The sequence below is a fragment of the Lycium ferocissimum genome, chromosome 8 (assembly GCF_029784015.1).
Source record: "Lycium ferocissimum isolate CSIRO_LF1 chromosome 8, AGI_CSIRO_Lferr_CH_V1, whole genome shotgun sequence".
NCBI lineage: Eukaryota > Viridiplantae > Streptophyta > Magnoliopsida > Solanales > Solanaceae > Lycium > Lycium ferocissimum.
In genome coordinates this window covers 20,560,810-20,587,125 of record NC_081349.1, presented here as the reverse complement: position 1 = coordinate 20,587,125, position 26,316 = coordinate 20,560,810, and the positions used below count along the sequence as shown (strand labels likewise).

At 31.8% G+C, this 26,316-nt stretch overlaps 2 protein-coding genes across 3 annotated transcripts; both read left to right on the top strand.

Moving 5' to 3' along the window:
• Positions 1 to 6,354: 6,354 nt before the first annotated feature.
• Positions 6,355 to 11,649, top strand: LOC132066700 (putative late blight resistance protein homolog R1C-3). Its single transcript, XM_059459940.1, has 3 exons — positions 6,355 to 9,034; positions 9,127 to 10,263; positions 10,826 to 11,649. The coding sequence occupies exons 1-2, from the start codon at positions 6,405 to 6,407 to the stop codon at positions 10,214 to 10,216; spliced, it is 3,720 nt and encodes a 1,239-aa protein (XP_059315923.1). The 5' UTR covers positions 6,355 to 6,404; the 3' UTR covers positions 10,217 to 10,263; positions 10,826 to 11,649.
• Positions 11,650 to 23,464: 11,815 nt separating this feature from the next.
• On the top strand, positions 23,465 to 25,889 carry LOC132066698 (HVA22-like protein a). Of its 2 annotated transcripts, none has more exons than XM_059459938.1 (5): positions 23,465 to 23,636; positions 23,763 to 23,789; positions 23,930 to 24,052; positions 24,803 to 25,043; positions 25,613 to 25,889. In XM_059459938.1, exons 1-5 carry the CDS (start codon positions 23,470 to 23,472, stop codon positions 25,679 to 25,681), a joined length of 627 nt encoding a protein of 208 aa, XP_059315921.1. In that variant the 5' UTR covers positions 23,465 to 23,469; the 3' UTR covers positions 25,682 to 25,889. The 2 variants fall into 2 exon arrangements, with proteins under 2 accessions (XP_059315921.1, XP_059315922.1); XM_059459939.1 differs by having other exon boundaries at positions 23,468 to 23,636; positions 25,616 to 25,889.
• Positions 25,890 to 26,316: the final 427 nt, after the last annotated feature.

Sequence of the window (26,316 nt, the reverse complement as noted above, 5' to 3'; positions counted from 1 at the left end):
TCTAATACCTCCTAAAATTAAACCAAAAATAAGGGATGATGAATATAATAGGTACAATGTCAAAGTAGGCCTTAGGCTCACGCCTCATAAGCTAGCTTAAAGGGATGAGGATTGCCCAAGCCATATAAGAAGTCTAGAAATCTCTCCGCAGCCCAATGATGTGGAATCATTCTCATTAACCCCCTCATCCTCATACCCTTTCCATACTGGAGTGTGCACACTCATGGATCAGGAGTATTTCCACCACCTCCCTCAATCGGTCCGGGAGCATTCCGCCTCCTTTTTTGGGGGCCCACGTCGACCATGGGTATGGCTCTGATACCATGTTGAAGTTGTTAGGATATCCTATTAACCATGCAGTTTAATTATAGTATTATGTTTTATTCTTTATGGAACAATTATTTATTTGTTTATTCAATTCAATTATGTCTTAATTTAAATGGATCATTTGTTCACGTGTGTCCTTTAATTATATAGTAGACGATTAGTGTATGGGGTTTTAGCTCATGTGTAGAAGATTAAATTGTCAGTTCTTATAAGTTATAAAGTTATGTTCACAATCAAAGATGAAACTGGACAAAATATCTTAATGATTGTAGCACAAGATTAAAATGTAATTTATCTTGATTATAGGAATAGCCTTATTTTAGCTTCTTGTGCTAGTACATTTTGTATGCACTGAACAGACTAAGTAGAGATAAGTGTTTTTGTACTAAATAAATAAAAACAACCTCTCTAGCTCATGAAATGTACTTATACTCTTAATCTTTATATGATTATTATGATCAATGTGATTTGTTCATTAATATGATTTATCAAAAGGTACGACTCAATTGTGAGCTAATATATTTCTTATAAGTTGAATAGTATCATATAACATTTGTGAAATAATATTTAGTTGATAGAATCCATGTCTCGACTTTAAGATTGATGACATCCCTTTATGGATGCTCATAAGTTTCATGTGAAAAATCATGCAGGTGGATTTTGTATCCGTCACATGATATAAGTTAAGCAGAAGTATAAAGAATTTAATTAATCAATGAATTAAATTGTCAGTAATTTAATTTGATTGGTATTTGTAATCTTGACATGGCGAGTTAAATAAGTTTTAATGAGCGATTTCTAAATTAAAATGAGGAGTTTAATTACAGTTTTTAGTGGAATAATCTGTAATTTTTTATGGTAGGATTAATTCATTCATGTTCCGAATTAATACCACAATTAGAAGCCTCGTTATTAAATCTGTGGTCCCTGCCATGCCTAATTATTCTTGGACTTGGAAAATAATATTCTAGGGGGAGAAGCAAATCCCACACGTTTTTGTTAGATTTTACGCCCTAAAACGTGGCTATATACACAAGGCTTTCCAGCCCTAGATACACACATTTTCCTAGTCGTAATACTCGCCACTTGAGTATTATTGTTCATAAAATACTCAGGTTACATAGCAGAAGACTGCAGACTCGGATTGTTGTGTAGATGGATTACCAACTTAGAGTCAGCCTACCACCCATCGATGGATTTTATTCCTCCATGAAATTAGCTTATTAGCACACCTATCCCAGACTCCTTGCCAAATATTCTGATCATACCTATTTGCTCCCAAAGGAAGCACCAAATATATTGTTTCCTTCATTAACATCTTGCAAAGGACTTTCATCACCAAAGTGAACGAATAGGGGGAAAGAGGGTCCCCATGTCTCAAGCCCTGTGAGATTTGAAGTAATCTTTGGGGTCTCCATTTATTAGTATTGAAAACCTGACAGTTGAAATACATTAGCTGATCCGCTCAATCCATTTGTCCCCAAAATTTATTTGCTTTAGAATGTTCAACAAATATGGTTTCAAAGCAGCCAGAAGTCCTAAGGTTGAATCCCACCGCCACCGATTATTAAAAAGAACTAATTTTTGGACTCGTGCGTTGCACGTGTATCTCATGCTAATCAATATAAAATGTCTTAAAACGAAGGAATAATTTTAGAAAAAGAGATGTGTTACGCGCAATTTGAATTAGAAAAAGAGATGTGTTACGCGCAATTTGAAGGATATAAATGCAAGCTCAAGCTGATGAATTATGAGGCCACTCGATCAATATTTATTCTCACCGCAAAGCACAATTTATAAAAAATTCTATTTAATGAAGTTGAAAGAATATACTTCATTTTCAAAAAGAAACATTTCTTTAAGAGTATTCTACTTCAGTAAATACTATTATAATTCGTAGTTGTACACAATCAACTGAATTGGTTTGACCTTTTCTTAAATTATTTTAAATATATTCAGCTTCACAGTTTTTTTTATGTTTATAATTATTTCAACATTTACATATTTCAAATATGAATATAGTCAACATCGGCTATGGTTGCACATGCTTGTGTTTTGTTTTTAAAAAAATTATAGCCTTCTCCTTTTTACAGTTGGATACATATCAAGAAACTGTTATCGAATGAAAATAGTATATTGTAAAAATTGTACAGAAAGTCGATCACCATATGTCTACCTTAAGCTAGCTATTGAATATTATCAATTTACCACAAGACAAATCATCTATAGAGAATATAGCAGTGAAGAATGGCAGGCTACCTGTGAGTTCCGGAGGCATTCACAGGCTACCTTTGAGCATCTTTAGGCATTGAATCATACAAAAATGATCTAGATGAAAACATTATTGAGAAAACTGTTGGTATATAGGCTTGAGAAGGAGAAGCCCTCTTTGGCGGCTCCTAATTCATTATCAGAGAACTTGGTTGTGGAAGACCGTGATACTTTGACAGTATAGAGAAAACTGACTATGCCTTTAGAGGTGACCCATCAAATTATTAGAGCTCCTACTCCTAGGCGACTGCAATGTGAGTAACTTTTAAAAAGTAAATAATTTTCTAACAATGAAGAACATATAGCTGCAAATGATTGTCCAAAACTTACCTTTTATAGGCCTAATTGGTGAAATATTGTATGAGATCCCGCCTACCTTTAGAATATTTAGTTTTTCGAATTATGTATCTCTAACAAAATGAAGAACATAAATTTAATAATAGAATTGGAATTTGAAGAAACAAGCATAGAGCAGAAAGTACCACATGACCCCACAAAATTCTTTGAAAAAACATATTTCAAGGGAAAACAAAACATACCGTCTTCTTCAACCAGTTGGAGCTACAGCAAAAGGGACACAACTTCATTCTTCTCTACATAGATATTCCATATTCTTTTTGTATTTTCCCTCCTAATCCAATTCTCCAAAAAGTTATTACAAACCAAAGGAAACACAAAAGAAAATGGTGAAAAGATAATAAATAATTTATGAAGATTTGAAAAGTAAAAGATCACTTACGATTTCATATCTGGAGAATCTACATCTTGTAACCATGACATTTTATTTATTTCTCATAAAAAAAATGAAGATAAATACAAAAGAAATAAAGAATTAGAGACAATTGAACTGTCAAAAATCCATAAAGAAAATTTAACCATTATACAATCCACTGCTCTTTCAAAACTGAAATACAGCACAAATAGTTTTTGGATTGAAAACCAATAACGAACCCCTATTTGTGATATCTAAATCTAATAAATGTCTTAAGTCACTTGAATAGGACCTTAAAAAACGTCTACACGGTTACACTTTAAAAAATGCAATGCAAAATTATCTTATTAAAAGTTATTAAATGAAGGGCAACTCAAACATTGCTGATAGGTTGGGTTGTTTCCAGGAAGACAAAGGGACTTTTGTGTTCCAAAATAAAAAAGGGAAAAGGACACACAGTTGCCTTTCTGCCCAAAGTAATCCCACGTTTGGACCTAATACCGCGAATTGGCCTTTTGGCCCAAAGTAATCCCACGCACTAGCCAGCCAGCAGCCCTCACAAATTTTTTTTTTTTTTTTTTAAATAATAGACTTTTTGTGGCCCCAAAAGCTAAAAAGAATCGCCACTAAAGGCTTGCTACAGAAAAATCAGACTTTTTAGTGGCAACTAAAGATCAAAAAGTCACCACTAAAGGTCAAAATTCATATTGAGCCTTCGAAAAATATTTCAAAACATGTATAATATGTGTATACTTATACAGTGATTGAGCCTTCAAGAAATATCCCACAACATGTATAATATGTGTATAATTTGTAAGTATACGTTGATTATACATTTATTATACACATATTATACATGTTTTGGAATATAATCGATGTTGTATAGAATATGTATCACTACTGTATATGTATGATACATTTTTTATACGTATGATACACTTTCCATACAAGAATGATACAGTTTATATACATATGTTGGAATTATATGTACACTTTCTATACAAGAATGATACAGTTTATATACACTTTCTATACAAGAATGATACCTTTTGTATACTGTATATGTATGATACATTGTCTAGACGTATGATACACTTTCTATACAAGAATGATACATTTTAGACATAAATTATACAACAACGATACATTGTTTATACTTATGTATGGAATATGTATAATATGTGAATCATTAGTGAATAATCAATGTATAATGTACATAGTAATGTATAATATATGTATGATTAGTGAGTATACGTTGATGATACATTTATTATACACAAATTACACAACAATGATACAAACCTATGATACATTTTCTATACATATACGGTAGGGATACATATTCTATACAACAATGATGCATTTTTTATACGAATGATACATTTTCGATAAATTTTCTATACATATTTGATCTTTAGTGGCGACTAACGTTGCCACAATAAGCCCTTTATTTTTGCAACAAACTTTTAATGACTACTTTTAGTGGCGACTATAGTCGCCACAAAAGGTCTTTTTCTTTTGTAGTAAATGGGTACGGTCGTTCTACAAATTGGGTTTGGGGAAACTTGGGCCATCAGATGGGATTAGTTTCACCCGGTCGGCCATTTTTGTCCTTTTCCCAAAAAATTAAAGTGTGCTCTGTCAACAGCTTAATCTTTTAGATCAGATGGTCACACACTTCAAAAAACAAATAAACACACATAATTTTTCCAGGTCAAGTCAAGATTAATATCGCATGTGGACGCACCCACTACGCAACCCTGCATTCTCCTATGTGACTCTTGTTGAAAACAATGAAGAGGGAAATCGTTCATTTGATAATTAGGAGCCGTTTGGCCATAAAAATTTATCACTTTTTTTCCTAAATAATTTTTCATTTTATTTGAAACCCAATGTTTGACCATGAAAATTTCAAATCCAACTTGAAGTTGTATTTCAAATTTGAAAAACAACTTTTAACTTATTTTCCAACTCACTTTTCACTTTTGAATTTGCATTTAAGTACATTCAAGCTTGAACGTTATTCCAAAAATTCTTTACAAAAAGTATAACCAAACACGACTCTATTTTCAACTCCAACTCCACAATTCCAAATAAAATGAAAAATATTTGAAATCTATGGCCAAACACCTACTTAATAATCTATCAAAAGATTCCTCAAAGTCTTTTACAGTAAGTTTCTTGGAAGCATGCTTATATATCGCCCTCTTAGTGCACGGCTCATACGTTGCAAAATGGTACTTTACTTTTGACTCCACTAAATTTTGGAACCCAAATTCCACGAAGGGTGTCTATATATCCAATGACTTGTGGTGAATTGAAAGTTCCATGTTCTCAAAATCAGATTACTTTGGGTGTTTTCATTATTGGTGGTCGGTTTAATCGGTACCTTTCGGTATGTGATGTGAATCTCCTGGTCAACGAAAAGTGAAAAGTCAAACCATTATTAATTAAAAATTCTGAACAATGAGAAAATAAAGATAAAGAGAACAAAGAAACTTGAATACAGTTGCAAACGTAGTGGATAAAATATGGGTTCATTCTAATTTAATTATTTTGGCTCAAATTATGTATACATAAAAATAAATTATTGATTCGTAATCAATTATAAGATGTAATGCTAGAATTCGGAACTTGAATCTATAAAATTCAAATCTTGAATTTATTTGTGTGACTTAATAGCATCAATTGTAACCAAAAAGTTGAGACAAAAATCTTATTTTAAGCTTTGTTTGGATGGTTGCTACTTATTGTATTGTATCATTTTGTTAAGCTTTATGTAGTATAATACCATTTTGATTTTTACTTAAGAGTTTTATTGTTCATCATTATGTAACGATAAAAAATATTATCCCCCCACCCCCAATTTTGTCTCTTCTTAATGTTTGATAATTCATTTTATCTTTTACCCTATTTTTCTTTTATAATATTATAAGTTTATCTGATATTAAACAATAAAATCTATTTAAACATTATATTCATTATAATAATACAGTACCATACAATAGGATATTTCATACGTAACAACCATTCAAAGCTGCTAACTCTCCTTCTACCCCTTGTTCAAGTTCACACATTCCGAGGATTCGGAAACATGTTTTCAGGCGAATGTTTTTCTTCAAAAAAATATCATCCGCTGGATTTTTTACAGCGAATTGAAGATGAATGGGGTAGATACATGCCAGATACTATCAAAGATCGAATTAAGTTACTCAAAACTGAGTTCAAATTCCTAGATATTTTTCTCAGCATGCAGAGCTTCATTGATGAACTCAACATGCTATATGTCACTCAGAAAGTAAATTCTTTGTTTCAAGATTCTGCATTTGATAGATCAAAGGTATATCAAAATCTTGATCGCCTTACTTCTCTGTTACAAAACAAAGTTTGGATGACTAAGTTGGAAATCAGAGCTAATTACTCCTTCTTCCCAAGAATTCCATTACAAAACAGAAAGAATGGAATTGTTAATTTCGAATTTGTAATGAAATTCATTAATGGTGTTGTAGATAATCTTAGCGAGTTAGTAGAGATTGATGATCACTACTCTCTACAAATACAGGATGTTTTAAAAGAGTTGAAGTTATTGAAGAGTCTTGTAGGCTTTTTATCAAAGTGGTGTTTAGAGCCTCAGTGCGGACGTATTTTCTTCACTCACGTTTTATTTGTGGCTAGCTATGCAGCAATGGTTGCCTGGTTGTACATGCCCGGGAATGAGAATAAAATAAATCAAGATTTGCCTCCTGGTGAGGTGAATTTCTTGCTTTCTTATCTCGTGCGGATGAGGATTAAGCCTGTTAATCCGTGCATTCGCAAAATATATATTGATGTCTTACAAGCTTTGAAATGGACAGTGCAATCAGGATTGTCTTCCAACATCCAAAATGTGTATGCTGCTGAGATTGAAGCTGGATTTTTGGAGATTCTCATACACTACTTGGAGGAGCTACGAACTACTAGTAGTCTAAGTCGGATAGATTATTTGAATCATCAAATGACAACCCTTGAGGAGATGCTCAAACTCTTGAGAGCAAATCTGATCCATTTGCCGATACAAGGTCTTGAATTTCATCTTCAAGACATTGATATTGTCATTGTTGATGTGGGACTTCTCGTTTACTCGTTATATGATAGCGAGGAGCAGGAGGAAGCGAACCAAACACTATTTCTTGATTTGCCTAAGAACATTCAGCATATGAAGGAAGTGATCTTCCTCATTATCCGCAAGGCATTTCAATCTAAGCTGCCTAGGGTCCATGGACTAGGTTGTGTTGATTTCCTTCTGAACAACTTGAAGGAGTTCCAAACCCGTTATTCGGATTCACATGCTTCTTTTGTTAACAACCAACTTCAAGTTATTCAGAAGGAACTCGAGAGCTTGCAACCTTTTCTCAAGGATGTGGCGGAAGAGAGATACAATAAGCATGAAAGACTCCAACATTGTGCTGCGTTATTGAATGGCAAAGCTTATGAGGTGGAATATATAGTTGATGCTTTTATTAGAGAAGGAGTTCCTGATTGGTGTCTTGTTCATTGGCTCTTCGGCATCATAAAGGAGATTATAATTATCAGGGGAGAGGTAACAGAGATTCAGGAAAAGAAACTTTTTACGTTTGACTTAGTAGTACATGATACCTTGGATACAACCACGGCTCATATATCATCAGAATTGACTAACACTCCAAGGATGACTGAAGAAGTTGTGGGTTTTGAAGATGTAATGGAAAAACTAAGAGAACAAGTAATAAGAGGAACCAAACAGCTAGATGTTATCTCAGTTGTTGGAATGCCAGGATTAGGCAAGACGACTGTGGCCAACAAACTTTATTCTGACGAGTTAGTTGTCTCTCGATTTGATATTCGCGCACAATGTTGTGCATCCCAAGCATATTCGCGTAGGAGTGTGTTACTTGACATTCTACGTGATGCCATTGGTGAGTCTCCTACTCTTGCTAAATTGTCTACTGATGTATTAGCAGATCATCTTCGCAAAATTTTATTGCCGAAAAGATATCTTATCCTTGTTGATGACGTATGGGAAGCTAGTGTTTGGGATGATTTAAGATTTTGCTTCCATGATGCCAATAATGGAAGTAGAATTATCCTGACAACGCAATATGGTGATGTCGCTGAAAATGCTAAATCTGTTAGTGATCCCCTTCATCTTCGTATGCTTAATGATGATGAAAGTTGGAAGTTATTAAAACAGAAAGTATTTGGTGAGGAAAGCTGCTCTGTTCTCCTTTCATACGTTGGGCAAGAAATAGCAAACAAGTGTAGGGGGCTGCCTCTTGCAATTGTTTTGGTGGCTGGCATGCTAACAAAGATGGAGAAGAATGAAAAATGCTGGAGACAAGTGGCTATGAATTTATGTACTAACGTTCTCAGCGACTCAAAGGCCATCATAAAGCAAAGTTATCAGAATTTACCTTATCATCTAAAGCCTTGCTTCCTTTATTTTGGAGTATTTTTGGAGGACAAAGAAATCAATGTTTCAATCTTGACATGGTTATGGATTTCTGGAGGATTTATAAAAAGTCGTCATGACAAGAGTTTGGAGGATATTGCAGAAGGCTACTTGGAGAATCTTATTGGAAGAAATCTAGTTAAGGTTGCTAAATGGAGTTCCGGTGGTAAGGTCAAAACATGTCGCATTCATGACCTGTTGCTGTATTTCTGTAAGGAAAGAGCCAAGAAGAAGAATCTTCTACTGTGGACAAAACGGTAATACACTATTTAGTGTTAAATTATTTGATCAACTCATCAAGTAATCTGTATTTGAGAGTTAACTGTGTCACAAATTTCTATATTCACAGGGACCAAAATGTCAATACATCTTCCTCCATTTACTCTCACAAGCAGCTCCTTCAACGTCGCATGTCCATTTATTCTGAAGTGGTTAATCTTGTGGAATGGAACTCATCTTGCTCTGTTGCTGGCGCTATACATTTCAGGGAAGGTAGAAACAAAGGTTCCTTTTCAATTGCCCAATTCTCCCAAATTCAATTCAGGTTTCTAAAAGTGTTAAATTTGGAGTTCATCGTAATTGATTCTTTCCCTACTGAGCTAGTTTACTTGAGGTTTTTTGCTGCACGAACTTCTCAGAAGTCAATCACATCATCCATAGCGAATCTTCGGAACCTTGAAACTTTGATAGTCAAACCAATGGGAGGAAAATTGATATTGCCCATTACACTTTTGAAGATGTTTAAGTTAAGACATCTGCAGATATACAGCAAAGCCCATTTCACTTTGAATACTGCAGAAGAATTACTTGAGAGCTCAAAATTCGACAATTTGATAACTCTTTCATCTCCAACTTTTTGTTGTGTGAGGGATGCGGAATTGATGTTGAGAGCACCTAACCTTCGGAAACTGAGATGCTCAGTTGATGGTTGGGTTTATCCTTCTCGCGCAATGAGTTGCCTAACACGGCTTGAGACGCTCAGTATTAAAATGGATTCTCATGCAAGTTCTCCATCCAACTTTCCGCCAAATCTCAAAAAATTGACATTGTCCAACTTTACCATGCATTGGCTGAAATCAAGCATTGCAATGCTTCCAAACCTTCAGGTACTCAAGCTGGTAGCAATTTTTTTCTCAAAGGCCCAATGGGAAGTGAGCAATAACATGTTCCATCAACTCAAAGTTTTGAAAGTAGTAGATTGTCCTTGTTTTGAAAAATGGAATCTCTCTGATGATGCCTTTCCTTGCCTTGAACATTTGGTATTGAGAAGATGTCGATATCTTGAGGCAATCCCTTCTCGCTTTGAAGACATCCCAACTCTAACATCCATTGAGGTAAAGTCATGCAAAGAATCAGTTGTCGAGTCAGCCATGGCCATCAGGGAAACACAAGTTGAAGAGATGCAAAATTATGACTTCAAGGTCTTCATCTACAAGTAGAAATACGATACCCCATTCCTCAAACACTGCCTCAAATTGGTTATCAGGTATGATTTTTATCCAATGAAAACTGAAGTGCAACGTATTGCACAATTGTATACTTGCCTATAGTGAACTTGTTTTGAGTTTTGACACCTTGTGTAAAGATTAAATCTGAAAAAAATATGCTTTCAGCACAGATCAAAGGTTGAACTTAAGTCTTTTTGTCAATAGTTAACTACACATATATGTGTGTGTATAAGGCTCTTGCTAATTTGAAGCCAAAATCAGTGGAGGTGCACTTTTGAACCTGACGCATTATTGCCTTCCTTCATCAGGTCTCACTATATCATTGATAAAATGAAATCACTATTGTTAAGCGTGTAACAGGATTCATATTTGTTAGTTTGAGTAGGTGAAGAATTTGAGTTGATCATTAAAATGGTACTGAATTTGAGTGTGAGGAACCAGTAAGCTTTCTTTGTTTTGCATGTTCTTGGCACTTGAACTATTCCTGTTGGCTATAAAAGGTTGAGTGCCCTTGCTTGTTCAAAATTATTGTTGGACATTACCAAGCTGCACATTGTGCTATTGCTTACTTAGCTTAAAACAAGCGGTTTTTCTTTACAGAGGATCAACATTCCAGAAATAAAAAGACATCACTCTTTCCCAACGAATGCGGTAAAACAGGTGATGGATGGTTAGAGCACAGAAGCTTCTAACCAACCACAGCAGAGAATGGAAGAAATTATGCAAATCATAATGAGGCTAGGACTCCTTGAGAAGTGTCAAAACCTAGAGGATTTTAAATCACAGCAGAGACAAACGCTAGGTGATTTTTATGTCATCCACCCAAGCCTTGGTAGGCTGAGTTACCCGCTACCTGCGTTGGTGAGAGCTATCAGGTACCATGTGGAATAGTCGATGTATCGTCAAAAAAGTGTCAAAGCATGGAGGGCAACCTCCTAGAAGAGTCACAGACCCCTACGACATTGTTAACACAGGTGATCGTGGCTCCTGTCTAAGACTCTATAGATGACATTGTTAATTAGACTAAGTATACAACTCTCTAAATCGTTTATGGTGTACACGGTATTGTTATGCACTTATACATGCTGACTATTAGAAATTTGAGGTGTGCAAACTGTATAATGGATGTGATCTTCCAGCAACAACTATATTAATCACCTGTTCTATACCAGTTGATGATGTTTTCTATGTTTTAACCAGAGTTCTGTCTGTTTATTTAAATTTTTATCTACCTTCTGTCTTGATTCTCAAAGTGATTTAACTCTTCTCCCAAGTTATTGGACTCAATTTTGAGATCTTCATTCAAACCCCTCTTGCATTAAAGGATCATTAACCATCCTAGCTAAAGTAGCTTGTTTTACTGTGAAGGTACTGAAGAATTCTATTTTCCGATCTGAAGTCTTCCAAAAAATAAACTATGGAGGAAATAGGTGTCTTCTTCTTCCTTCTTATAATTTCCAGAGGGACTTTTTCTCTGGGGGAAAGGGTCAAAAATACCCCTATTTTAGGAAAAAGTCTAAAAATATCCTATATTATAAATTCAGGTCAAAAATATTCCTTTCGTCATTAAAGTTTTCAAATATATCCCTATTTTAACGGAAATTTCCAAAATAACTCTATTTCATTTTTAAACCCGCTCCATTTAAACCTGATCCAACTAAAATAAAAAAGCATATAGGTTACCCGCTCCTGTGTCTAGTGGCTCCAAATGTAGGACTCGGGAATAAGTTAGTCCCATATGAGTTTTTTATGCAGTTGGGTCGGATTTAAAACTGAAATCGGGTTATTTTAGAAATTTCTGTTAAGATAGGTGTATATTTGAAAACTTTAATGATAGAAGAAATATTTTTAGCCCTTTTTTCAAAGTAGAAGGGTATTTTTGACCCTTTTCCCTTTTCTTTTTTTTTCTAATAATTGGAAAGTTTGTATACTTTTTTCTATTATATATAAGCGAGAAGAGGGTAGGAACACTGCAATTTATAATTGTACTGGGAGCAGTGTCAGTTGTACCATAAACTTGGCCAAATTTCATTGGCCATTGAATTTCTGTGGCTTTTTGACAAACACGTGTACTTGTACCTGTGTTTCACCAAAGCAACTCTACACACACAATTTCCAGTTTCCACACTCACAAAATTCCTTCATTTGCCACATAAAGTGTACACTTTAACCAATTATTTTTTTATCCCGCGTGAACATATGTTAAAGTATAGAATATTTATTCTCTATTATATATGAGCGAGAAGAGGATACGAACATTGCAATTTATAATTGTACTGGGAGCAGTGTCAGCATACCATAAACTTGGCCAAATTTCATTGGTCATCGAATTTAGGTGGCTTTTTGACAAACACGTGTACAGTACTTGTGTTTCACCAAAGCACCTCTACAGTCTACACACACACAATTTCCAGTTTCCACACTCACAAATTTCATTCATTTGGCACGTAAAGTGTATACTTTAACCAACTATTTTTTTATCATATGTGGATATATGTTATAGTACTGAATATTTATTCTCTTTTTATGTATACATGTATGCACTTCAATTTTTATTCTCCGACACATTTATTTACTTCGTGCACTTTTACTTGTTCACTTTTGACTTTTCAAGTTCTTTAAGAATTAATAAATGAAGTACTTCCTCCGTCTCATATTACTTCGCCACATTACAATACTGCTTTTTTATCTCACGTGGACATATGTCATAGTGTTAAATATTTATTCTCTTCTCATGTATACACGTATACACTTCAATTTTAATTCTCCGACATATATTTATTTTCTCCGTGCACTTTTACTTGTTCACTTTTGACTTCTCACGTTCTTTAATAATTAGTAAATGAAGTACTCCCTCCGTTCCATATTACTTGGTCACATTACTAAGGCCTCATTTGTTTGCACTTAATGAAGGTCTGAATCTGAATGGTTCAGACCTTAAGTCATTAAGTGCATTTGTTTTACATTAAGATCTAAGCACTTATTTGGTCTGAATAGGTCTTATTCATTAAGATCTTGAACCAAGTCTTAATATCATTAAGAGGCACTTTATAGGAATAATTTTTAACACCAGCTCCACCCTACCCCTCACTCTTACCACCCACCTCAAACCTCGCCTACCCCTTCACCACCCACTCCAACCGTCTACTACCCCCACCCCTTCACCACCCACCCCAACCCTACACTACCCCTAACCCTACGCCCCACTCACCACCACCACCAACACCACCCCAACCCATCACCACCCCCACCACTACGCACCCACCCCCATCCCCACAACCCAACTATCAAGACCACCTGTACCCCCCCCCACCCACCCCAACCCTCTACTACCCCACCCCCTATACCAACCCCCAACCACCCACCCCCTACCCCACTCACTACCAATACCACCCTACCCCCCCCCCCCCCCCCCCCCCACCTACCCACCACAACTACCCTCCCACCCCCACCACCACGACCCACCTATCTTAACCCTAACCACCCCCCTCACCACTACCCACACCCCACCCTACGCAGAACTACGGCACCACCACCACCCACCACCACTCACCTAGCCCACCCACCAGTACAAAGCATCTTTGTCATTACCAGCGAACATAAATGTTTCAGTTTTTATCAAATAATATTTTTATTTTATTAAATTTGTATTTATTTTCTAATATTTAGTTACTTTTTATTTGAAGTTTATATTTATAATATTTAAATAAATATATTATGGACATTCAGATGTTGAAAAACAAACAATCTTAATCATTCAGTGCTCAGATCTAGAGACAACATCTTCATCATTCAGATGTGCATTCAGATTCAGACGTCTTAATCTTAATGAAAACAATTGAGGCCTAAAAGTATATGTCCAAATTACTTGTTCATTTACAAAATCAAGATAAAATTAATTAAATCTTTCCCATCTTACCCTTTCCGTCCCATATTACTTGGCCACATTACTAAAAATATATGTCCAAATTACTTGTTCATTTACAAAACTAAGATAAAATTCATTAAATCTTTCTCATCTTACCCTTAGTAATAAATGTTCTTGAAAATAGTCAATTTTGATTAGAATGTATTTAGTAAAGAGAGATAGGGTAAGATAGTAAAATACATCTTTTATTTATGATTTCTTCAGGGGCGTGCAAAAGGAAAAGTGGCAAGTAATATGGGACGGAGGAAGTATATATTTTACCATAATATTCATATTTATTGGTGTAAGTCTCAATAGCCTTGGAAAATGATTTGAAAATGAGTAATTAATGTGAAGGGTAAAATTAATAATAAGAACAAAAATTTCTTTCTCTTGATATGTTAACGTGGACAAGTAAAAGTGAACGGAGGGAATGACTTTTATCCCCATTTTCCTTCTTTGTCAATACTTTAAAAGTGAAGAGAGGGCGAACAATAGCAATGCAAATTTGTACCAAAAGTTATATAAATTGTATACTCTAACCAACTACTTATTAATCCCACTTGGACATACGTCATAGTCTTTGAGTGTTTATTCTCTTCTCATGTATACACGTATGCACTTCAATTTTAATTCTCTTACACATATTTATTCCCTCGGTGCACTTTTACTTGTCCACTTTTGACTTTTCACGTTTTCTAAGAATTAATAAATGAAATATATATATTTTATCATAATATCCATACTTATTGGTGTATAGTCTCAATAGCCTTAGAAAATGATTTTAAATGAGTAATTAATGTGAAGGATAAAATAAGAAGAAACAAAAAATTCTTTCTCCGGATATGTTAGCGTGGACAAATAAATGTGGAGGGAGAGAGTGACTTTTAATTATCCCCGTTTTTCTTCTTTGTCAATAATTTACTTATTTTACTCTCCTTTGCATTATCTGATTATTGTTTCTTTACATTTATAAAATGTATTACTTTATATTTTCATTCGGAATTAAAATTTGGTGATTTAAGATATAACATATATCTTTCTAATTTTGATTTCTTTGTAATAATTCTTTTTATCTATAATTGTTAATATAAAAAATTATAATATATTTTTTAATTAATTTAATAAAAATATTTTATTAGTTTTGCTTTTAAAAAATTCAATATATACAGCAATGGTTCTTATTTTTGGATCTGAATCGTTGATTAATTGAGATGGATATCAACTTGTCGGTATACATATAAGATATTAGAGAATTTAAAAGAAAAAAACTAGAATCAAAATATTAATTTTCTCCCATATTCTTATTAATTACATCGATGAACAACTTTCATTGTCATGACAATGAGAAAAAAGTCCGACTCTTTCCATCTCAAAGAGTTAATTGCATCATATGTTTTTAATTTTTAAATTCCATTTTTTAATTATAACTAAAATGATGGTACATAAAATATATTTTGTATGTTGCTATATATAATAACAATTAGAATATTTTAAAATTTATTTTTAAAATATAAGCCTTAAAGACTGGCTAATTAAAGTGAATAAATATGTTCGGCCCGTGCGATGCTAGTTCTTTTTATAATTGCATCTTCTTGTATGTTTTTGGTCCCTAGCTTACTGGAGATATTAGTTTCGGTTATTTAATACTCCCTTCATTTCATAATAAGTGACTTTTTAGGCTTATGCACACCCCTTAAGAAAGTGCTCACTCTTAGAAAATTAGCAGTATTTTTACTAACTTGAAGAAGATCAATTTCTTCTTGAAATCCTAAAGCACCACTTATTTTGAAACAAAATAAAAAGCTTAAAAAGTCACTTATTATGAAATTGAGGGAGTGTCCCACGAAGCACATCTAACTCACAATTAAAAAATCACTATTTTTCCACTGAAAAATATTCAGTGGCTATTTCCATTGAATGTGGGTGGAAAAAATCTAAATAGTTGTGTTTTCACACTGAAAAATTAGAAAGTTTCCTAGCGTTTCAATGGGAACCTGTTTCCCATCATGCATTCTCCCAGTGAACTAGTTCGCCGGAATGAGGTGGGAAAATCGTGTTTTATATACTAGCACAAATTTCCAACTGAATATCAGTGGGAAAATCTTCTATTTCTAGTAGTGACTTATTTAAAAACTAGTTTAGTGTACACGCTTTGCGCGTGATCAAAGCGCGTACCTCATTTGACAGCAAACACTACAGAAAAGTTGGACTTCGTTGTGAACTTCGTCACTAAATTGCTCATAGTTAAATATTTTTTAGATAATTTGTTGCTAATCCCTCGCTAAACATGATTAGCGATGAATTTTACTGCGTAACATTTCGTTGATAATTATGTTTATTCTGTGGTGAAATAACATAACATATTAAAGAATATTGAGATTTTTCATTTGTTAATATGTGTAACAAAAATAAAATGACAATCCATTTAGAATTTTTTATTTTTTTTAACACTATTTCATCCTTGTTACTTTAAAATTTTCTATTTGCCAATTTGACATTTAACATTATACTATAATCGATTTACTTTATCAAGGAGGATAACTCATTGCCAACTATTGATTTTTTCTCATTGCCAACTGTTGATTTTTAGCTATGTACTTACATCAATAGCACAATTGATATAGACAAATTATCTGCATAGAATTCCAAAAGTTGTAAATTGTGACTTTTGCAATGAACTGCAACATGCAAACACAAGTTTTCAAAGTATTTATGTTGAGCTATTACAATCTACACAAATCGTAAGGTAATCTCTTTTTCGTCAGTTCTGACCCTGATAACAATCAATAAAAAATAATCTCTAATTATGTATAATTCATATATCACCTTAAAAGTTATTTTAACTAAAAGAAATAAAAAAAGCCAGAATAAGAACTAAGAAGACAAACAAAGAAGTAGAAGAAGCCCTCCGTTTTTTGTGAAGTATCCAAACTATTACTTAAATAAACTTGTAGAAATTCTTGTTTATATAAGGTAAAATTATCGTTGATTTAGAAGTGTTAAAAATAGGATTTCTTACCAAAATTAATTAAGTATAATTTTAGATGATTCCAAATTATAAATATTAGGGAGTATAGTGTATGCGCAGTACTCTCGTTTAATGAGAACAAATTTTTAAGAATTATTTATGTTAGAGTTCTATTTTTTTTTTCTAACAAATTATTTATGCCAGTATTTTTTTTTTTTTTACTAACACACATAAGGCGGCAAATAAGTGATAATTCAATACTCCTACTCGCTCATTTTTTTAAACTAGTTTAGTGTACGCGCTTTGCGCGTGACGAAAGCGCGTACCTAATTTGACAGTAAACACTACAAGAAAAAAATTGGACTTAGACATGAATTTCGCTAAATTGCTCATAGCTAAGATTTTTTTTTAATTTTTATTTTTATAATTCCTTGCTAATGCATCGCTAAATAGGATTAGCGACAAATTTTTCTATTTAACTTTTATCAAGTTTATTCTGTAGTGAAATAACCTAATATTTAAAAGAATATTGAGAGTTTTCATTTGTTAACAATCCATTTAGAATATATTTTATTTTTTACTATTTTATCATTGTTACTTTAAAATTTTATATTTCGCCAATTTGACATCCTAAACTAAAAAGGAGTTCCAAGTGCATGCTTTTTTACCTATTTTATATCTCCAAGTGCACGCTTTTTTACCTATTTTATATCTTAATACTATCTTTTTATAATTAATCTTTCAAAATTTTATTAACAAAAGAACAAAATCTTTCATAAACCTAAAAAGACTCCATAGTGGTCGATACTTTCCTAGTGAACTGAAATTGCTTGAAGTTTAATACTCCTAAATTTAAATGGAGTTAAAAGTGAAAATTTTATTAACATAAAAGAAAAACCTACAAAGTGGTCAAAACTTTCTTAGGTGAACTGAAAAGTGCTGGACTTCTACAATGGAAAGGAATTAAAAATCAAGGTGCTAAATATTCGGAATATAATTAAAATTATTATCTTACAATAAATAACTTAATATATAAAAGAAGTATGAAGAGTTGTCAATTTGTTGGGAAATAACACAAAAAGAAAGCATTTTAAAATCCATTTAGAGAATATTTATCTTTTGTTGTTTCATCCTAATTGCTTCACAAATTTTCTTTATTACCAATTGACACTTAATACTATATGATAGCCGATTTTGCTCTAGTTTTTATTACTTTCACCATCGATTTTATTTTCTGAAAAATAATTATATACTTATATGTGAATTTGGAAAAGCAGTAAATTGAATTCTTTTACTAATTAGTAATTACTCCTTAATTCAAAGATTTAATATTATTTTTCTCAATATTAAAAGTAATAATTTTTTCCAAGTTTTTAATATTAGTTCATATCAAATTTTAAATACTTAACTGTAACGCGCACACCCAAGAGCTCGTGTAATTAGGGAATACATACTTATTAAGCTCATTCGACCGAACTTATCTTCTTCACCGATTCAAAACTTCATTATCAATCTTTCACTTCACCACTCAAACCCTAACTTTTTATATATAACTAAAAATAATTGCTTTAGTAATATAATTGACAAATTAATGAAGGAAGAAAGGAAGAAAACTGAAGAGGAATGATAACTTTCTTACAGTGCGTAAGCGAAATAGCAATAAAACAGAACAAATATCTCTTTGCCCCTGCATATAAGCTTTTGGCCGAACCCCTCCTTAGCTTCAGTTTGTCACTCATTTTTAGTCTAACTAATTCTTCCTGTAGAACATTTATTGTTCTTCAAAAGATTGAATAAACGTAACATTATATTTTAGGTTTTAGAGTCTAAGAGTTGAATATTAACGTGTAACTATTAGATTTTTAAGTTCTAACTATTAGAAAAATTATTAAATAACTATTTTTTCTATTGTAGAAGGGCAAAAAGTTCAAAACAATTTATAATATTTAGTTTATGTTGCACGTGTAGCCTAGCGATTATTAGCAAATTCATATAAAAAAGTAATAATCTTTTAATGTAATGCATAACTTAAAAATATTTATTTAACTCTTAATAAAATGAAATATTACAAAAAACGCAAATCCAATTTTTTTTTTCTAATTTCTTACGCACTCTTTTTTTTCTTTCTTTTACTTAAAATCAAATTATACAAAATTAAATCGATTATACTTTATTAATCAAATTATACAAAATTAAATCGATTATACTTTATTAACACATTATGAAGACTCTGAAACTTTATGGAGTTGTAGTGCACGAAGGTCTCCTACTTTCTTTCTTTCATTTTCAGTGTCACGGTTTGTTTATATAATTATTTAATAAATAAAACAAATTCCTAAACTGAAATGGAACTTTAGGTGCACAAAAGGTTCCTACTTTGATTTTTCTATTTTTGGTGTTACTTTTTCAGATAAGGAAGGATTTATGGAGTACATAGAATTAGTTGAATATTTAAATGTCCCATATATTATGAAATATTCACTACAAAAAAACTAATGGAGTTCTAGTGCACGAACGTTTCCTACTTTATTTCTTCTAATTTCAGTATCACATTTTGTTTATATAATTATATAATAAATAATAGAAACTCCTAAACCTAGATGGAATTTTAGTTGCACAAAAGGTTTTTACTTTGATTTTTCTATTTTTGGTTTTACTTTTTCAAATAAGGAAGGATTTATGAATACATAAAATTAGTTGAATATTTAAATGTCCTATATATTATGGAATATTCACTACAAAAAAAAAAAAAAAAAAAAAAAAAAGAGAAAAGAATTAGAATCAACTACGAAGAATTGTTCGTACTTGCTAAACCGTGAAACAATAACTTCTTTCATAGAAGTGTTTGTCTATATAATTTTCCAAATACGCAAAACAAAACAAAAAAGAAAAATCAGGTATACAAAGAAAATTTGTAAAAAGGGGGCAACCTGCAAGTTATGAGAGAGAGAGAGAAAAAAAAAGAAAAAGAGTCCCATACCTTAAACAAAGACCCATGTAATCACGCCTATAAATGGATGAGGCGATAACTTTACAAAATAATGTGAGTTTCCTGTGTTATTATTTTTCTTTTGCACATACATTATATTATATCTTCAAATAAGACAAAAACTAAAATACAAAATTTAGTTGATTTTAAAATCTTAAATATTAAAAAAATAATTAAATGTCTCTCTCACAATAAATAAATTCTTTTCACAAGTTTGAACTTTAAAGCCCGTTTTTTCATTTTTGTAACCATGTCTAATTATAGTAGACTCCATCATTCCATATACATGGAAAATATGATAGATATTTATGAAAATTGTAATCGATATGTACAATTTCTTTTTGCAAACAATTCTCTATTTTCTGTATAAGTATGGTTCCGGCAAAAAAATATTAACTTGAACATATTATGTAGTCAAATTGGTGATAAAAAACTTAACAACATAAATAGAAATAATTTGAATGAGAAATAAAATTCAGAATAGAAGCATGCCTTTAAATCCGAGCTTAATTGGCACGAAGTCTCAATCACATATTCTTTCGCCTGCACAAAAATAGTGAAGAAGCAATTGATAATGACATAGTTTCTAAGAATTTCAAGTAAAGAGAGAAATTTAGCTCCAAAACCTAAAATTTTAGCGTGCGATATTAAATTTCAAAAACTCAAAATCACATGTAATATCATAAGCAAGTAGAGAAGAAGCGAAAATTGAAGAAAAAAAAAGACTAAAACATCATGAAGATTATTATTATGAGAATGAGTATATATAGGTTTTAATATCCGGATCACAAATGTAGTGTAATTAGAATTCCAATTAAAGAAAACCCAATTTGAAGAAATTATTGTACGGTCAAAGTCCTATACAAGGTAAGGTTCTAAATATTTCAATTTTTTCTATTATAAAATATTTTATGGAAGAGTTGTCTTTGAGATTGATATTATACAAATTCTACGTGTGGAGGCAATTCTAAAGTTATAAATATTAGTACATAATGTATATAAGGTAAATCTTAACTTTTTATAAGGTAAATCATAATTAATTTTAAATTTTTAAATATTATTTATTGCTACATAATTTGTATAAGGAAAGATTTGATAAATAAAATTTTGGTTGGTTTCAAAGTCCTAATATTATGAAAATAGTAAATGACTATTTTATCTATTGTAGAGTCTTTTAATGAAGGGCAAAAAGTTCAATCAACATTTCTAAGGCTCTTCGCACTTTTAATATAGTATAGATATATTTATGGAGTTAAAAGCTATGTATTAAAAAAAAAAAAAAAAAAAAAAAAAAAAAAAAGAGCTTAATACGCATGCTCGTTTTACACAAAGTTTTAATAAGGAAAACTTGAAAGTGAATGAAACCTTTCCTGTGTGAATTGAAAGTGCCAGAATTCTATAACCGAGAGGTATTGAAACATTAATGTTATAAATTTTAGGGGAACAATAATGACAATGCCTAAAGAATAGGGAATTAATTAAATAATTATTCGTAAATATTAGGAAAATAAACTAAGTACAGTCTTGTATAATGTAAAATCTATTATTAAGAGTAATTATAGTTATGGGAATTAAATTTAGGTACATAATTTAAATAAGAAAGTGTTAATAATCAAATTTTTATGAATTTTTAAGTTCTAAATATTATGAAAATTATTAAGTGAATATTTTGTCTATTGCAGAGTTTGTGATGAAAGGCAAAAAGTTCAATCAAAATTTCTAAGGACTTTCGTACTTTTAATTTAATACTGGGAGCGAAAATCGAAAGGAAAAAAACCTCAAGAGCATCATGAGAAATTAAGAACTCACCTGCTGAATAATAGAGTTTACACTGATAAACAGAGAACAAAATTAGAACAAAAGTTAGAATTCTGTCATAAAATCAGAAGTGAAAGTTATTTTTGTCAATTAATACATGAAAGCACACTATTACTCATACCAATAATAAAACTTAAAAACATCCATGACATTGTGATTCTTCGTGAGCTTTTGCAATTCCGTAACTTTGCCTTTGAGGTAGATGTCACCATAATTATGTCAAATTAAATAAACTGAATAGCCTGTTTGGTCAAGTTTCTAAAAACAGCTTATTTTGAAAAATACTTTTTTTCAAAAAGTACTTTTCAAAAAAGTACTTTTGGCTAAAAGCAGTTTGTGTTTTGACCAATTAATTTAAAAAGTACTTTTGAGCAGCAATTATAGACTGTTTGGCCAAGCTTATTTTTCCCCCAAAAGTACTTATTTTAAAAAAAGTGAGGTATTTGGCCAAGCTTTTGGGAGAAAATAAGTGTTTTAGGGAGTAAGCGGCAGTTTTTCGAAACTAAAAAAATAGTTTTGCCCAAAAGACTTTTTGAAAAATACTTTTGAGAAAAATACACACAGAAGCACTATTTAAAAGCTCCAAGCTTTTAGTGTTTGGCCAAGCTTTTAAATAGTGCTTCTATGTGTATTTTTTCAAAAGATACTTTTCAAAAAAAGTGTTTTTTTATTTTTTTTAATTTTCCGAAAACTCGTTTTCTACTCCCTAAAAGCACTTATTTTCTCCCAAAAGCTTGGCCAAACACCTCACTTTTTTTAAAATAAGCACTTATTGAAAAAATAAGTACTTTTGGGGGAAAATAAGCTTGGCCAAACAGACTAGAAGTATGTTCTGTGGAGGACTGGCGGTATTATTTACTGAATAAAACAAATTACTTTAAATTCAAAGTAAAAAAATATAGTAATTGATTTCAGAGACTTAAATATTACAATTCCAATTGAGGTAATAAAGTTAATAGACCTTAAAGTCTGACTTTCTGCCGAGTATAATATAAGGAAGAATTATATATGTAAAATTTTAGTTGATCCAAAACACTATAAAATAGGAGAAATAATTAAATAATAATTTGAAAAAAAATAGTAAATGATAATTTTGTTATCATTGCAGAGTCTTTTAATAAAGGGCAAAAAATTCAATCAATATTCCTAAAGCCCGTCGTGCTTTTAATATAGTATAGATAGATTAGTTTGTTAATCAGTTTTTGGACTGCACATTAATATTTAGTCACTATTTAAAGTATATTAAAGTGTAATTAATTTTAAGACGAAAAAAACATTTGGAAAAAAAGAAAAAAAACACCTAAGTAGAAATAGAACAACATTCAATCAGCACAACCAATATACTTACTCCCAAATAGCCAAAATATTTGACTTTCGTGAATCCTCAAACACAGAGGAAATGACGTTCCAGTTTTTCGGTGCCTCGATTTTCGTGAAGCATAAGATGCTTCTTCGAAAAAAAATTTACTCACTGTTTTCAATCATTTTTTTGTCGTACATACCATAATTCACTCTTTTTTCCACTGACCTTTTTGACTCCTTTCTGTACTAGAAAGTCCATGCATTTACACTACCAATTGAGGTTTTTCACTTCATCTTCTAGTAGTATACAAATAACCTCTTCTCCCACCACTGTTTCTTATTTGAGAGAGTATCAAAACATGGGTTCAGGTTCAGACAACAATGTTCTTGCTGTAATAGCCAAAAATATTGATGTTCTTGCTTTGTAAGCATTTTATAATTCATGTACATATTGTATTGTAATAATAATGAACTCAAAGTTTATTTATTAGTCATTTCACATGCTAAAGATTTAAGATTTTTTGACATCATTTATTTTCTGTTCCTCCAGGCCTCTAGTCTCTCTTGTTTACCCACTGTAAGTGTTAAAATTCTTTTTTTTTTCCCTCCATAGGGAGAGTGTATAATTTTTTTATTTTGCTTTAGGTAATAGTTAAATTGATTTTAGTACTTTTTTGTGTGCTAATTTTTATTTACTAATGGGGAATCATTTGGCAGGTATGCTTCTATTAGGGCTATAGAAACAAAGTCCCGTGCAGATGATAGGCAATGGCTAACGTATTGGGTTCTTTATTCTTTGATTACTCTCTTCGAACTTAGTTTCTCTAAGGTCATTGAGTGGTAAGCTTCACATTTCAATTATATATAAAGCATCATCTTTTTATTAATTATAATGCATGGTACTAAATGTGTTATGTGCATGACATGGTGAAATAGGTGAATAAATTATGTTTTTAGGATGAAATTAACTTCTATATATAGTATGCGCTATGAAATTACCTAAAAAATAATTGACAGGACTGGAAGTTTAAGAGAGAAATTTTTCTTTTTGAAACTTGTGGTTTTTTTTTTTTTTTCTTCCTAAACTTGTGGTTTGAAACAAGTTTTAAACATTTATATGGCTGTCGAAAATTTCATTAAGAGTAAAATAGGAAGTTGAAAGTTAAATTGTTTCTAATAAGGAAGTATGATACGCTATCCTATTCTTGGGACAGACTAAAAAGTAATCAAGAAGAAAGTAAATATTCAAAAGAGGATCAGGGCACATTATATTAATTGTTATAGATTTCCTTTTGTAAATACTACTAGTAGCATATGTTGGTATTTCAAAGGCACAACTGTAGCTAGGGACTGAGCTATAAAGATTGTTGAATCTCCTTAACAAAAGAGTAAACTTCTAGTATAGAGGTAAATGTGAGTAAACTTCTAGTATAGAGGTAAATGTAACTCAAAATTGCTTTTAATTATATTGTAGATTCAAAACTTGGATTTGGCATTCTAACTTTATATTGAATTTTCTTGTTACATGTTAGAATTCTTGACTCTATCATGCCACTGAGTGCAAATGGCTTTTGTTCGTATGTTATACAGGTTTCCAATATGGTCTTATGCAAAGCTAGCTGCAATATGCTGGCTAGTTCTACCTTACTTCAATGGAGCAGCTTATGTTTATGAGAATTTCATAAGACCATTTTACAGAAATCCACAAGTTAAAATTTGGTATGTTCCTCTGAAGAAGGACATTTTCAGTAAGCCAGACGATGTCCTAACAGCTGCAGAGAAATATATTGAAGAACACGGACCACAAGCATTTGAAAGGCTTTTAGCCAAGGTATTTAATCTATATATATTTGTATCACATTTTGTATTTTCAAAATTCCAAACTGGGATTAGGTAATCATTTTTAATAGTTTTTTAATTAATTAATCACACTGTGATATTTACATTCTTGAATATAATGGCCGCATTCGAGAACAATTAATTGTTGACAAAATTATCAATGACTGACATTCCGAAGGGAACCTTAGAGGAACGATAAAGTTATATCTCTGTTCATAGAGACTGACTTCAAAATTTTAAATCAGTGAGCGTGAAGTACCGGCATATAGTGTTGCTTTTTTTCTTTATGACAATGGATATAAATATAATTAGGACGTGTGTATATTCAAAAAATTCAACCATCTATAAACTTCGAGTCGAAGAAAATGAATGTGTTCATGCTCGCTGCCCAAAAGCTACATCCACCTCTCCTCTTCTCTGTCCTCCAATTATCCAAACATTGTCCTAAAGTGACCAAAAAGAAAGAAAAAGTAACAGAACATGAAAGGAATTTTTGTGTAGGGCACTTGTTTTTTCATGCATTTTTTAGTTTTTAGTTTAATGGTAATGGTTTTGATTTAGCAGGCTGATAGAGATGCAAGAAGCAGGAGGAACAACTACATGACCTTTGATGATGATTATCGATATTGACTTCTCATTGCTCTGTAAAATTACTTCTTAATTTGCTATGTGTGTTACTTTGATGAGCTATGTTTGTGTAATCCTTGAGTTTCTACTCTATGTAAGAATATTTAATTTGCTATTTTACTCTTTCAATCCTTCTTTAGAGGAGACTTGAGATCTATATTCCTTGTTCATGAAGGAGAATTATGAGGAATAAGCATGCCTTTTTATAGGATCGATTATTAGTACTGCCAATTGCTTTAGCGGTTTCTATCAAGATTACTTGTATAGTCTTGTAAATTTTCATATCAACCACACTCTTTAATCTAAATGATTTCACTCTAAAAATGTAGTATCTGAAATGACATCAAATCACTTTCTATAAAAGACTATTGTGAATCAATACATTATTTAACTCTTAGTACTTTATTAAAGAGTTTCTTCTATTAATTAGTGAGTTCCCTGAGTTGCAATGAAGTTACAACTCGCTTTATTTATGAACTACATAATCCTTCTCATAATTAGGGAGCGACCATGTGTTACAACTTGAGCTACTCATGAACTTGTTAAGTTATAAATTATCTATCATGAGTATATTACATTTAACAGTTCATAAAATGAAAGAGCTGAAACTGATAACTGGTTTCTTTCTTTCGTTTTTA